General features: G+C 45.4%; 1 protein-coding gene across 1 annotated transcript in view; it reads left to right on the top strand.

Moving 5' to 3' along the window:
* The window catches only part of NIBAN2 (niban apoptosis regulator 2), a 300,751-nt gene that overhangs the window by 274,362 nt on the left and 11,019 nt on the right, over window positions 1–15,370 (top strand). The window contains exons 8-10 of the mRNA XM_078642003.1: window positions 1,992–2,154; window positions 3,784–3,971; window positions 8,321–8,476. Coding sequence (XP_078498129.1) covers window positions 1,992–2,154; window positions 3,784–3,971; window positions 8,321–8,476 — 507 coding nt within the window. The remainder of the gene's footprint in view (window positions 1–1,991; window positions 2,155–3,783; window positions 3,972–8,320; window positions 8,477–15,370) is intronic.

Raw genomic sequence — 15,370 nt, forward strand, 5'->3', positions numbered from 1 at the left:
GCCTCCTTTTAGGAGAAATGCCGTTACTCACCATGCAAGAGAGCCAATGGTTGAAGTGCACTAGAAATATAATGTCAGTGACAATTGTACAGACCAATAGATGATCAGGACTATCGTAAAATATTTATGCATTTTCCTTTATGTATTTTTTTATTGCATCCATCAGGTGATGCAGCTAAATCTGTTTTAGGTGAGGTCTAAAAATCATTCTAGTGGAAATACAACAATTTATCACCAAGAACCCATGATCTCTTATCCTGGACTGACGGTATAAGTCACCTCCCTCATTGAATGTACACATAATTATAGCATGAACTCTGCTGACAAATATCTTTTGTAAAAAATGGTGAAGGTCCTCCAGAGGGCTCAGATTATCAATTTCACAGAAGAAAAAATGTACCAGGATGGCGAAAAACGTTCCCACTGCTTATTTAGGACTTCAGTCCCAGAAGGAGAGTCCTGTATGTCTTCGATCCATATTTCCATTGATGGATGGATGGATGAGATAGAGAGAGAGAGAGAGAGAGAGAGAGAGAGAGAGAGAGAGAGAGAGAGAGAGAGAGAGAGAGAGAGCGAGAGTGAACGATCGTGAGTGTTTGTGCTCTGGCTTAGTTACCACAGTTGCACCTAAAAAGTGGCAATAGTTTGACCCTCCTGACATCTCTGAACCTGCTCCCTTGCTTCTCTATGCCATGTATCCTTCTTTCACATACTGCATCAGGCAGGGTTTTTGTCTAACATATCTGGTTCAAAGCTGGAATCAATCACTAGATCTTGATGAAGCTGCTTTCACTCTGCCATCTCATGAAAAAGCCTGCCATCAAGCTTCATCCATGGTAGGCTGCCGACAGAAGTTTCAGACAAGCGCCTAAATGAAACTAACTCCCTGTCCTGCTGATCCCATAATATAATGTTCGTAGCATATGTTGCTGTAGATACACATGCTTAGCATACTCTCAGTGGCGTCACAAAGCTATACTATACTGACCCTGTTAGAATTCTTAGCAGCCTTGGGGCTACAGGACCTGGAATGCGAACATCTGGGAGCTGTGAAGATCACCTGTCTTTTTCTTCTCTTATCACCACCCACATCATCTCTCTATCTTTCCTTACCCACCAAAGCTCAGTGTAAGTGGCACACAGTGCAAAACAAATCAATGCTAGCTAAATAACTAAAATGCTACCCACAATAGCATTAGTCTCAAGAGGCTTCACTGGGAATTTTAAGCCGCAAAAGCACAACACTTGCTTTTGTTTAAATACTGAATTCAAGATTGTGAGATACAAAGTTTTCAACAGTCACAGATATGTGTACCATACCAGCACCTCCCACTGTTACAGCCAACCACGCGCCCCTGCTCAGGCACCCAGTTCCTGCAGGCCTCCCACTAGCAGATGCCCAAATATTTTGGGGGCCCTCTCTCCTGAGCATCATTTTTTAGTATCTCTACCTTGATCTTGTTCTGCTTTCATTTTAACTCAATAAGCATGTTGACTAGGTGATATATTCTTTTCTACCATCCTATCAGCTTGACTTTTAGTACCTGCAATTTTCTTCACTGACTAATCCAGCAATATGTTGCATGTAGTCTGTTGTTGATGGATATATGTAAAGCCCATTAATGCCTTTTGGATACAGCTGTGCTACAGAAAAATTAAAAATACTTGTGCACACTCAAAGCCCTGAAGAGACTTTCAGCTGACGTAATCAAGTAGACCAGGGAAGGTACCAATGACTAGTAGAGGTTTGAGATGGAGAGTAGAAGGTGTTACCCCAGATGTAGGAACTTGTTAGGTGCTAAGCGCCTGCAGTTTCATGTTTGCAAATCTGTGCTGTGAACAGATATAGCAAGTGTGATTATGTCTCTCAGGGCCTGATGGTAAGTGCATCCTGGATGATCGAATTGTTTGCATCAGGAGCTTTACCTCGTGCTGCCTAATATTCCTCGATCTTCTCTCCTTCCTGGTCCATTCCGCGACCTTCCCTGCAGATCTCAGACACAGTGTATCGCATGGTGCAGGACCAGGCCAAGGCTCACCATGAGGCAACAGTCCGGCGATGTCAAGCTGCACAAACCGCTCAAGAGGCGTCGATCCGCACAGACATGGACCAGATCATCACTTCCAAGGAGCATCTGACCAGCAAGATCCGAGGTACCCGACAAGGCTTCTGACGGGGGGCAAAGAGTGTGTGAGATGGTTCCTGAAAAAGTAGGGCTCCTTGTAATCCTTGACAGCTGGTTCAGAATGGAACAGCGACTCGTCACAGTAGTGTACTGATGTTTGACAAAGGTTGTATGTGACTTAAAAATGACACAAGTGATTTGGAATGCAATCCATGTGTAGTGTAGCAATCCAGGCTGGAATAGTGAATATGCAATAATGACTACTTGACATGATAATCACATTAATGAGCAAAGCACAGGGTGGATTCCAGACATTGATGTGCTCGTGTGAGTTATAGAAGGTGTGTGAGAACCCTGGCACTGGTGGGAGGTGTATATAATGGAGGCTGGAAGTGTAAATGTTGACACTTTTGTTGCAGGGTCTTCCATCTAGGCATCATATTCAAATAATTGTAATAGCATATCTGAATGCCTTTATGGTAGGGAAACAGGCACTCTGTTCAGCTGCAGTGTAGTACAGGTCAGCAGTATGACTCTTTTTCAGGCCAGTGTGCACTGGTGTTTGGGGCTGGGAGTGTGAATCCTGGGACTGGTGCATAGATGGGTTATTGAGGCTAGGCTTGTGAATCTCTCTAGCAAAGCCCAAACATTCAGTAACTCACTGCATGAGTTAAATGATATGTTATAGACAATCCTTTAGCAGAACATGGGTTTAATCTGGCTTAATTTGAGCCAGTGGTTTCCGGGGCTGCACCGACACTTAATTGTCAGCACCGGAGCATATAACAGTCTGCCACATGGTGGTGCTGTTTGCCTAATTTAGAGATGAGCACAACAATAGTTTATTAGTTCAATACACATTAAAATAACCAATACCTGCCGCCCAAGCCATTCTTATAGCTTTGAGTGCCTGGAATAGTGTGAACTGCCACACTTGTAGGAGTGAGATGATTGTCAGTTGAGTTGATACTGTCATTGTCAGAGCTGGCAGGTGCAAACTGCAGTTGCCTCCTGATGAGGGCCCTAGCACCTATTTTTCTACAAATTGAGCACTGGAAACACTACAGTTTTACTCCTGTTACACGAGGCTGTGGGTAAGTCCTACTTACTAAAGCACTGGGCTGTATTTCCAGATAGAGCTTGCAGATTACCAACTCAAATTCTACTACACTGTGATGTAACGCCCTTTGGTGGAAACGGGGTGTACATCCTGGTGCTGCTACACTGCAGTGTCACTCTCTAGGGTTAGAGGTTGGGGCTAAGTCCTTGTAGTGTTTTGCTTGGTACTAGAGCTTTGGCGTTTGGAACATATATAGGTTGGCTCGGGTTAGTTACTTTTGCTGGAGTGTAACTGTGTAGAACTGGGACTATGCCCTCACTCTGTGAATCCTGCTTGCAGTGGTTTAGTGTAAATGCCCACATGTGTGTGCCCAAGTGGGAGTGCTGGCTCTGGTACTCTTTCTGTTGGGATCCTGTATAAGTAGCATGCTTTTGGCATGGTTGGTGGATCTGATACCAGGAGACGTGGTGGCACTACATTTGATCAAATAAAACAGGACTTAGTGGCTCTGGTACATCAATTTTCTAGAGATCTGAGGTTGATGTGTATGCTATCTTAATGGGGAGCTCACTTAATGGTCCCCCTCTCCCTCCTCAGCCTCCGTCCTTCCCAAAGCTGAAATCTGTGTGCGGAACCACATCCAGCCATATATCCCCTCCATCCTGGAGGCCCTGATGCTGCCGACCAGCCAGGGCTTTTCGGAGGTGCGCGACCTCTTCTTCAAGGAGGTCACAGAGATGAACATGAATGTGGTGAATGAAGGAGGAACCGACAAGCTGGGAGAGGTGAGTGTTGCCTGGTCCAAACCTTGAGACTCCTGGGGTCTCCTCAGAATGAAGTGAACAAAGTTCATGTTTTAGAGTAACTTTCTTATGATCTGTTCCTATTTCTTGCTTAGGCAGCAAATATACATTAACCTTAACCACTCTGACACATACTTCCCTTCGAAAATTGCCTTTTCTATAACCACAGTAAACCTCTTCTACTCTCAGAATTTGTCTTTATCATACCCACAATATACACGTCTCTACTCAAAATGTGTTTTTAGAATAACTGTTAAATACACATCAATTCTTGCGAAATGTCTTTACCATTACAATTACAACACACATCCACCTATGAAACGTCTTTAGCGGGATTACTATAACACGCATCTCCTCTCGAAATGTGTCTTAACCATAATCGCTATAACACACATCTACCCCAAAATATGTCTTTATAATAAATACTGTAACACTCATCAACTTGTGAAACATCTTTAGTATAATTACTATACCATTATAGCCCACTGTGAGGGCTATGCAGGTTATAAGGGCACAAAGCCCCTGTTAGAGGCCTGTGTTGTAGGCGAGGGCCTATAATAAGGTAGAGAGGACCTTTAAGAACTAGTATAGCACAAAGCATAGACAGAAGGACTACAAGGCTGTTAGACCATTTCACCCATTGCGAGTAGAATGCTCTAAATTAAGAAAGAACAAACAGAAAGACAAACACTGGAATGCAAGAGTAGAAGGCATATACCATAGCCTTATAGCCTCCAAACTGAGGGCTATATTGGTTGTTAAAGTTCCTGAACCCAAGATATAAGCCTGAGCTGCAGGCGAGGGCCTATAACAACAAGTATAGCCTGAGGCAGAAGGGATATACAGCTGTTTGAACATTCCACCCACTAAGGGCAAAATGTTCTAAATTAAAAACAGAGAAACATGATGACAAACATTGGATTGTTGGAGCTCAGGGCTATACCAGCCATTATAAGCCTGGATCCACTTCATTGTCTTCAATGGAGATCTCAACATTCCAAAGTTCTAATATAGCCGTAGAGCCCACCTTAGCGGGCTCTACCGGCCATGAGGGCTTTTAACAAGGGAGCGGGCCTTTAATGGCTGGTATAGCCCGCTACGGAGGGCTCTAAGGCTATTAGAACATTCCTCCCCCAAGAGGGCAGAATGTTCTAATTAGTAAAAACAAACACCTCTCTGAGCCCAAGGGGGTTTAAATCCAGCAATAGCTGTGAACAAAGTAAAACATTGGAATGTTGGAGCTCCGGGCTTCTACCAACCATTAGATGCCCAGAGCACTCAAACAGAGAAACATGAAGACAAACATTGGATTGTTGGAGCTCAGGGCTATACCAGCCATTATAAGCCTGGATCCACTTCATTGTTTTCAATGACGCTCCCAACATTCCAATGTTCTAATCTAGCCGTAGAGCCCGCCGTAGCAGGCTCTACCGGCCATGAGGGCCTTTAACAAGGGAGTGGGCCTTTAATGGCCGGTAGAGCCAGCTACGGAGGGCTCTAACGCTATTAGAACATTCCACCCCTAGAGGGCAGAATGTTCTCATTAGGAAAAATAAACACCTTTCTGAGCCCGAGGGGATTTAAATCCAGCAAGAGTTGTCCTTAATGCCCACATCCCACCAGCCACCTCCCTCCCTGAATTCAGCCCTCTGGAAGCCCAGGTCATGATGGGAGACTTGGGTAAAGGGTGACAGGTCACGGATTTACCGCTCCCTGGTGAACAACGGCCCTGCGACCCTAGACTCTCTTCACACCCGCTGGGAGGATTGGTTAGGCCCCTTAGAAGAGGCGTACTGGCGAGACACGCTCATGGCCCCTAAAACTCTGATGACCGCCTCTAAATTACGTCTTGTGCAACTTTATTATTTGCACACGGCGTACCTTACCCCTGTGCGTCTGTACAGGGCAGGGCTGAACCCCTCCCCAGCCTGCACTTGATGTAACCATGCCCCGGCTGATTTCTGTCACATGGTCTAGCAATATCCTCTTCTTGCTTCCTTCTGGGCGGGGGTTGAGTCAGAGCTCACGCAGACTTTGGGATGGGTGGTTCCCCATGACCCCTTACGTCTCCTTCTGGGAGTTTTTGATTGTCTTGACGGCTCCAGAGCAGACAAACGCTTCTTGGGCACTGCGATCACGGTGGCTAAATGAGACATTGCGGCGGCTTGGTCCCAGGTCAGACCCCCTACTGTGCGTAAATGGGAACAAGGGGTGGATTGGTGTGCGGCCCAAGAAGAACCCCTCTTTGAGGCTAGGGGATGTCCTGAGAAGTTCGAAAAGGTGTGGGGCAAATGGCTACATTTGTTCTGATTATTATGCAAGTTTCTTTCAACTTATGCTATCTCGGAGGTCCCTATTCCTACTGTTGTCTGATGTCGATGGAATCTGATACAGTGTACAAGTTATTGCTGTGTTTATATGCTTTGTTTGCTATAAGTGCCAATAAACTTGATTATCAAAAATAAATCCAGCAACAGCAGTGAACAAAGTCAAACATTGGAATGTTGGAGCTCCGGGCTTCTACCAGCCATTAGAAGCCCGGAGCACTCCATTGTTTTCAATGAAGCTCTCAACATTCCAATGTTCTAATAGTCGTTATTGTCCCTTAACCACTTTATTGCCTTCAGGTGACCTCTCAACATGGCAGTTTCTAAAATAACTCCCACCTTCTCTCAAAACATGTCTTAGCCAGAACCACTAGATACAATATCTACTCTTGAAATGTGTCTTTGCATTAACCACTGTATACTCATCTGCTATAGAAACATGTGCTTACTATAACACACATCTACTCTTAAAATGTGTCTTTAACTTAGTTAACATTTTACACTTACTATAGAAATGCATCTTTACCAAAACCATTAAAACAAAAATGTGCTCTCAAAGTGTGTCTTTGAAATAACTACTATAGCATGCATATACTCTTGATTAGTATCTTTTACGTAATTACTATAACACCCATCAACACTAGAAACATGTTTTTTACCCAGCTTCTAACACACCTCTACTCTCCAATTTACATCAAGAACCTAAACATTCTGAAACAGTTCAACTCTGCAAGCAGATTTACTTTCCCAAACTATTCTAATACACATCTGGTGTCCAAACATATCTAAACCCTACCCACATTAAACCACATCTACTCACCAAGGATGCTTCGTTACTCATCCACTCTCCAGGCACCTTATTCTCCACCCATATCACTCTTCCTACATCTTCTTACTTTATGACTTCAAGTGTGCAACTCCATTTCCACCATCTTTAAACACACAGCACTGCCCTTTATAGTTTCAAACCATAAACACTCTCCATGCTCTCTTCCACGTCTACCCCTTGTGTCCTGGTGGTGTGTTTTTTGTTGCACTAACTGTAATGGAAGGTGCAGAGCAGTTACTGTTTTTTACCTTTATGTAGAACACACAAATCCCCAACCTTGTGGAATATTCCTGGGTAATTCTCCATGTCATAGCCCCCTGCGTATGGTTAATATCATTGATCTATAATCATTGATTAATATGGCTGAAAGCCAAACAACAAAATCCACCTTCATACCCACCACTCCACTACCACCAGTATGAATGTGTGACTCCCCACACAGCACCAATTCGAATCCACAAAACTGGATGCCTACTTTTGCCTTTTGCTATTTTCCCTACTTTTGCTTTTTGCTATTTTCTCTTCATTGTGTTGGCATTTCCTGGAACTCTATGCCTGTTGCATAGGGACAGAGGAAGAGAGAGTGTGTCCCCCATGACTGACTGTCACTACCATCAGGTGTCTGTCAGTATAGCTGTCGCTGTTTGGACCTCCTACTTCTCAGAGTCTGTCTGGCTCATTCTATATGTCTATCTCACTCTCTGTCACTCTACACCATCGTTTTGACATTCCTCGCAATCTACCTGGCTCACCTGGGTGTCTGTCTGTCACTCTATGGTCCTGTATTCCTCTTCACAATCTGCCTCGCTCCTGCAGAGTTTCTGTCTATCTCTCTGTAGTTCTAGGCCTCTCTCTTACTCTTTTTTTGTTTCTTTCACAATTCTTTATTGGAAGATTAAAACAAAACAGTGTATAGGGGCAGGAGGGACGGGGAACATAAGGTAAAGTCTGTCAGGCTCCCTCAGCCTATCTACACTCTCCACCTCCCCTACTCTTCAGACACTGCCTGGTTCCCCCTTTGTGTCTGTCTGTAGATGTCATCTATGCCCCCTTTCTTCCTCCTGACATGGTCCCATCTCCCTCTGAGTGTCTGTCCGCCTGACACTCCACCCCCTTCACTTCTCTCAATCAGCCCACCATTCTTTGAGTGACATCTCTTGGCCCTTTCTCCGCAGCACATGGAGAAGTTGTCCCAACTGGCCTACCACCCGGTGAAGATGCAGGTGTCCTACGAGAAGATGGAGCAGCTGAAGCTGGAAGGGCTGCAGCAAAGGTTCGACGTGTCTAGCACGACCGTCTTCAAACAACGCGCTCAGATCAATATGAGAGAGGTAAGGGACTGGGTGAGATCAGGATCGATATATTGAATAGTCAATGCTGCTGCTACATTAAGGCCTCTGTAGACAGGAGCTTGAAAGCACCATCAAAGGAGAGAGCCAGATTGCAACACACAGTTTAAAAAAAATGACCTTGTTGTGCCACAATCTGAACATAAAGTTCACACCGTGGGCGTGCTATTGACGACTTTTTTGGGTGGGATCCAATCTCTTTACTGAAAATCTGATCTTGCAATCAGAGGGCAGCACAGAGGTGTTTTCATTGCGAGATGGCATTCAGTTGTGGCGCCCATTCAAAACTGGGAGAAAGGCGTGGGGGAGGGGTTGGGAAATAAATAAATAACAAATCACTTGCCTGCCGCTCTGCTCTTGCTGCAGCTGCCTTGTTGGTACTGGTCCTCTCGTCCTCCATAATTGGATGAGCCTGAAAGCACAGGCTCCCCACCCAATGGAGACACTGCTCTTATGCTATGAAAGTGGCGCCAGGACTGGTCTGAGCGGCCTCGTTTGCTGCTCAGTGCATTGTAGCCTGTGGCATTTCTACAACCTGGTTGTGGAACACAGCAAGGTTGGAGAAATATAAGAGCACATATCTGTTTGGAGGGCCTAAGACTGCCGGCAAACAGACATGTACAATTATAAGTTCACACTACTCCTCCTCCCTGCCATGGCCCGTCCCAGCCCCTCCCACGTAAGCAGAGCAGACAGAGATACATAAAAGGATACCTGTAATGTTTTATCGGTGTATTGATCATCAGCTGACAGTGGGGGGACGCTCCTCCGCAATTACGGAGTAGCTGCCCCTGGGGGAAATGCAAGCACCGGCCAACCTCAGCCGACGGCGGTCTAGTAATATCTCCAGCAGAGAGATATTTGTGGACGTGTGTAGATGTGAAAGGTTGCTGAAGAATGATAAGTAGAGGAGCTTGGCAAAGTGTTGGGGAAGGTCTGAGAGTAGGAGGAGTGACAGAGAGGAGGATAGTGATAGATAGATAGAGAGATGGCGAGGTCGGGGTTTAGTGGCCAGAGGCGGGCAGTATTTTAGGATGCGATCATTCAACTTCCATCGGTATACTGTGGGGTTGTTGACTGAGTGCCTCAGAAGTATTTCCCCCTGCAAAGGGAATTCGTCTTTTCGGGCGTGCCTTGCACCTTGTAGTATTAACGTGATTTTGCTTTTTGCCACCAGACGTCGCCAGGACCACATCCAGCCTGTGTGCCCAGATGTACCAGCAGAAGACACCTAGGGTTCTATTGGGATGTGGGCGGATCGCCACCACCCTACCGGCGCTGGTGATCCACCCGCCAAAACACCCCGCCAGACGGCCTTTTACCCCAGCCACATTAGCATGGCGGGGGTACCGCGGCAGACGGAAAGACTGTCCGCTGCTTTTCCGCCGGTAGGCAACCGTCCCGATTGCCTACCAGGCGGAAAAGGCCCATTATATGGTGGCGGTGCATGCAGCTTTTTCAATGCCTTTCAATGGCGGAGACGGCACTGCCCCCCACAATGTAATATATGCGGGATGCCACCGCCACCATGGCGGTGGCATCCTAATTGGCAGTGCTGAACCGCCGCACCACTGGCGGGCGGTCCCAGCACCGCTAGGGTGGCGGGCGGACTGCAGTCTGCCTGCCATCCTAATAGACCCCTTAATGTCCAGGGTCATTAGAACCTGGCCATGATCTCCCTGTAATTTCCAGGAAGCAAGAATTTGGTTCACTTCTGTCCAGCAATGTTTCTGGGCTCAGCTCTGACTAAACTGAGCTTAGCTCCTGTTTAGGAATTGTGAGACTGACGTTCCTCAATGATGCTGATGATGGTGTAGTGATTGATCTCTGTCATCTCTAGCCTCCTACAGTTGCTTGATGGGCTATAAGTGTTTATGAGGTGGGTCTTTGCCAAAAGTGAGGCTTTCATTCAAGATTTACTGACTGTAGGGCACTCTAGGGGGGCAGCGGAGCCCGGACTTGAACTCTTAGAGGCTCACCTTGGCAGACATACAAACCGGGTTACTCTACAGACACTGGCATAGCTTCAAGAACAGGGCTGGTAGAGTTCTACATATGATTCATGTATGATAAGGGCTATGATATAACTTATAGATTTCCTTATTTTTGCAAACTGTGCTCTAGCTAAGTAATGTAATCCACAATGTACACATCGTTGGCAATTTTGCTTTAAGCATCACATTATCGTTATATTATTATTATTATTGTTATTAATAATTCTAACAATAATCATAAATAATATTATTATACCACAATATTTGTGCTGCCGTTTCTTTATAGGACCTAGTTAAGAGAGCTCTCCGAACAAACCCCCTTGGGAGTGGGATTTTTCAAGTTTACACTAGAGAGACCAGATGACACATGCCATCCGGACATCTCGTTTCCAGTCCTGGGATTTCATAAAATAAATTAGTGCATTCTGGGATCTTTATTCTTGGTTCATTTCATTTGACTCAATTCTTCAATGACACCTAAAGCAATGATTTGTAATGGGCAGTTGTGCCCAGAGCGCAAGCAGTTTTCTGGTAACCCTAGTTTCAATCAATCAGTCAATCAGGATTCATAAATCGTGGCTAATCACCCGATTGGGTATCCAGGCACTTGCAGGTCCTGGAGGCTTATTAGAACATACAACAATATCCCAGAGTCTACACAGACATAGAGAAACACATGTTCCTCTCCTAGCCCAGGCTATCTCAACCTAAATAAATCCAGAAAAAATAATCAATACATTTTCGGATTCCCATCACTCACCATACCAGGTGACATGCTTCATCATCTGGGTCTCCTTTAATAGTCAGCCTAGTGGCTATAAGGGCTACAACTCCACCATATTGATGGAGGAGCCCAAGGATGTTTTGTATCACTATATTGGACAGTCTGCTCAAACAGATGTGAGCAACAAAGTTATTTTTTGAGTGTATGGGAAAGAAATGCAGTGCAATAGTGAGTGCGAGATTAAAATTGAGGAGTTAGCCTAACGGCTAAGGCGCTCGACTTCGGACCTGGGGATCTGGGTTCGAGTCTCGGTAACGACGCCAACACCTCCTGTGATTCTGGGCAAATCACTTAATCTCCCCGTGCCTAAAAATTAAAGTGCGTGTAGTATGTAAAAAACGTAACTTGTGCAATGTAAAGCGCTCTGATACCTGATTCGGTTCAGGTCTAGTTCGCGCTATATAAAACTCTACACAAAAAAAAAATAATAATTGAAGGAGACCCAGATGATGAAGCATGTCACCTGGTATGGTGAGTGATGGGAATCCGAAAATGTATTGATTATTATTATTTTTTTCCTGGATTTATTTATGTTGAGATAGCCTGGGCTAGGAGAGAAACACGTTGTTCTCTATAGACTCTGGGATATTGTTGTATGTACAGTTAAGTTTGGGGCGTACTATCCCGGTAGGTCTTTGAACCCTGCCTCTGACCCTACCTAAAATGTGTTGTGTTATGGCTTATTAGAACAGCCTGGTCTTGAGGGCCATTCGGAATTCCAGAAGTGAGGTGATGGTCCAGAGGTGCATAGGGAGGCTGTTCCATGGCTTTGCTGCGATGCAGGAGAAGGAGCGTTCTCCACTTCTGCTTCGATAGATGCAGGGAGTATGGCCAAGTGAAAGGGAGGTGGAGAGTAGTCTTCTTGATTGTTGGCGGAATTGCAGGCGGTGGTTAATGTAGGCAGGTCCTTGGTTGTGTATGGCCTTGTGAACGTGGGTCAGTAGCTTGAACTGGCATCTCTTCTGTACGGGGAGCCAGTGGAGTTTCCTGAGGTAAGATGTGCTGTGGGTTTGTCCGGGAAGGCCTAGGATGATTCTGGCTGCGGCGCACTGTATGGTCTGAAGTCTCTGCAGGGGGTGTGTGCCGATTCCTATGTAGAGGGCATTGCCATAGTCTAGTCAGCTGGTGATGAGGGCTTGTGCCATGGTGCATCTCGTGTGTAAGGGTAGCCACTTGAGGACCTTACATAGTGTGCGCTGACTGAGGAAGAAGGCCGAGGAGATGGTATTGTGATTTCATGGTGAGCTTGTTGTCAATGATAATCCCAAGTTTTCTGGTGTGGTAGGAAGGCATGGGTGCCGGTCTTTGGTCTAATGGCTACTAGGAGTCTTTGCTGCTGTTGCCAAAGTTCAGCACTTCCGTCTTGTCTGTGTTCAGCTGCAGGCAGTTGTACTTCATCCAGTCTGCGATGTTTGTCATGCATTTGTGGAAGCTGGTTCTGGTGGTGGTGGGTTCATCGGTGAATGAAAGGATGAGTTGGGTGTCGGTTAAACCAACAGTTCTTGCTCCTGGGTGGGGGGCTGCATTAAAGTCCGTGGGGCACTAGATGCATGCCAAGAGTGAGGCGGCAGACCTCCAACGTGTCTGACTCACGCCATATGAGTGAGACTTAACATGGTTGGCTGTGAGCAAGGCAATGAGTCTTCCAGAGGTCTGCTTCTCCATTCATTTCATAGTGCCGCTTATAACTCCTACTTATAATACCGATATGTTAGAAACTGATGTTTCTTTCATTTTACAATTATATTTCATCTTCTCTGGTTCTGCATTTCAAGGTCATGAACTGCTCTTGGGCTCATCCATCGCTATATAAATGCAACTGCAATTACAATTATTAGGATTTAAATAGCTTTACCAGTTCATACACAAGACAATCTCCCTTGTACTGGAAGGGCGCGCTGAATGCGTCTTTACGAAGAACAATCTCTGCAGTGTGTGTTGAATGCCTCCAGGTGATATGGCAACCGAGCTAGAGCCCAGCCTTGCACAAGCTCCTCTCTGGGCCCTGCTATCAGGTGGGTGTAAGTCTATAAGAGCCTCTTGTAGTTTTAGAACACACCCATTTTGAGATGACTAACCCCTTTGTACCTGCACAGTGAGTCGCTGTACTCTGGCGCCCTCGTGTGGCAGGAGAGGGAATGATGGCTTAATTGTTTTCTCTAGGAATAGTTTCTGCTGAGGGACATGACATTATGAGGTGGGCACGTGGAAAGGAAGCCTGGGGGCTTTGTTACCTCACAGTGTGACACTTAACAGCGGTGACCGGTAACTCCATGCACAAGTAGACCGCGAATACCAGTTTGTACTTGTATTGTACAGAGTAAGTATACAAATGAGTTACTCTGTGCCTTTGCAGACATTTTCGGGAGGGGGTAAGGGGGCACCCTCTCCCTCGCCTCACTAAGAATATTTTGGAAAACGAGAGACGAGAGATGCGTTTTCCTAAAATATTTGCTAAAAGGCCACACTGAATAGGAACTCATGAAATATTGCACTACTATAGTTCAGTGTGCCCAGTGGCGGCTCCTCCGCTAAGGCGATGGAGCGTCGTCAAACTGCTTAAACTGCAAGCTGAATACAAAAAACAAAATGATAATTGTATTCAGCTTGCAGTTAAAGCCAAGCAGGCAAGGCTGGGCTCCCAGCGTCACAAGGGGAGGAGTGGTGGCAGCACCTTAAATACACATGATGGTTTAGCCGGTCGACTCGTACCGGCCAAAACTGTCATGCGCACTCTGCATGTCCTCCCCCCAATGCATTACAGCTTGGGTCGAGAACATACACAGCCTGCCAGTACCTGTCTGAGCACCGAACCACGGCGCTCGGACCAGTCACAATGCTGCTGTATAGCAGTGTTGTGATTGGTTAGGGGATTCTGGGAGGTTGTGTGCTTCCTATTGAGTGCAGAGAGTAGGACGGAGAAAGAAGAGTCAGCGACCAGCAGTATTAAGGTACGATAAAAAAAAATTGCCCCACCACCCCTGATTGTTAGCAACCGCTACAGAGCCAGACTCATCAGGTTGCTATACAGCCGAGAGAAATACCCGTCTTTAATTATACACAGTAGAAATCGCTCTATTATCAAATACTGCGCCATGAGATGTACTGCACAACACTGTCACCATTCCAGCTTTTAATGATTTAAATTCTAAAACTGAAATTGTAATTTAAAGTTCATTTACAATTATAATGCTCTAAAATGATGTGATTAAAGGGGCATCAGAACTGTTTTATGACAAATTCTGCAACCATAGGCCACATTAATAGGCAAGGGGTGCTGTAAACAAATTACTATTGCAAAAGGAAGCAAGCAGGAATAATTTGCATCATTTGGGGCAACATTTGCTCATAAAGCATTTCATTGATCAACCTTTTTATTTTAATGTATTTTTAAAGTGCACTGCATTCCAGGATCCAGTCTCCTGGCACTATAGAGTATACTCCTGCCAGCACCAATGGAAACAGAAAAGAGGGTGGAATTATTCAATTTACTGGTTATGAGAGAGTTTGTGAACTTCAGACGGGATTCCGCGGGAATAGTCAAAGCCATGTATATCAGTCGGGTTATATCTGTTGTGTTATCCTTTGTAAACCCAAACGTCACCCCTAGTTGCAGCTCCATACACACTTAAATGCTAATCCTTTAATACTTCGGACTGAGAGAATACATAGAAAACAAGCTTCAACTGTACCATGGGTGAGAAAAGACCATTCCCCCTGTGCTTTCAACACCTGCTAACAGGAAACAATGTGCTTGTCTCACATCAATCGCTTGCAGCACCAGTAGCAATACATTTGAGGTAAACAGCCTCTTCCGTGTAGGTACCACCATTTTATTTTACCATCATTGTGTCCATTCCAGATGCATAGTGAAAAATAACAGTTTAGAGGTTACCTATTGGACTTTGTTAAGAAAGAGGGTTCTGTCCACTGCTGGTTTCAGTATGTGAAATGTATTTTTCATTTGAAAGTGTCCGCCTTCGTCTTTGAGTCTGATTTGCGCTGTAAACTTAGCAACTTAGTCAAGTCTAGCAATTCTGACACCTTTCACTCTTCGCCCTCCTACCCAGCTGAGCGGTCTTGCTCTGTGTTCCACTG

Source organism: Lissotriton helveticus, chromosome 5_1 (genome assembly GCF_964261635.1).
Source record: "Lissotriton helveticus chromosome 5_1, aLisHel1.1, whole genome shotgun sequence".
NCBI classification, from domain to species: Eukaryota; Metazoa; Chordata; class Amphibia; order Caudata; family Salamandridae; genus Lissotriton; species Lissotriton helveticus.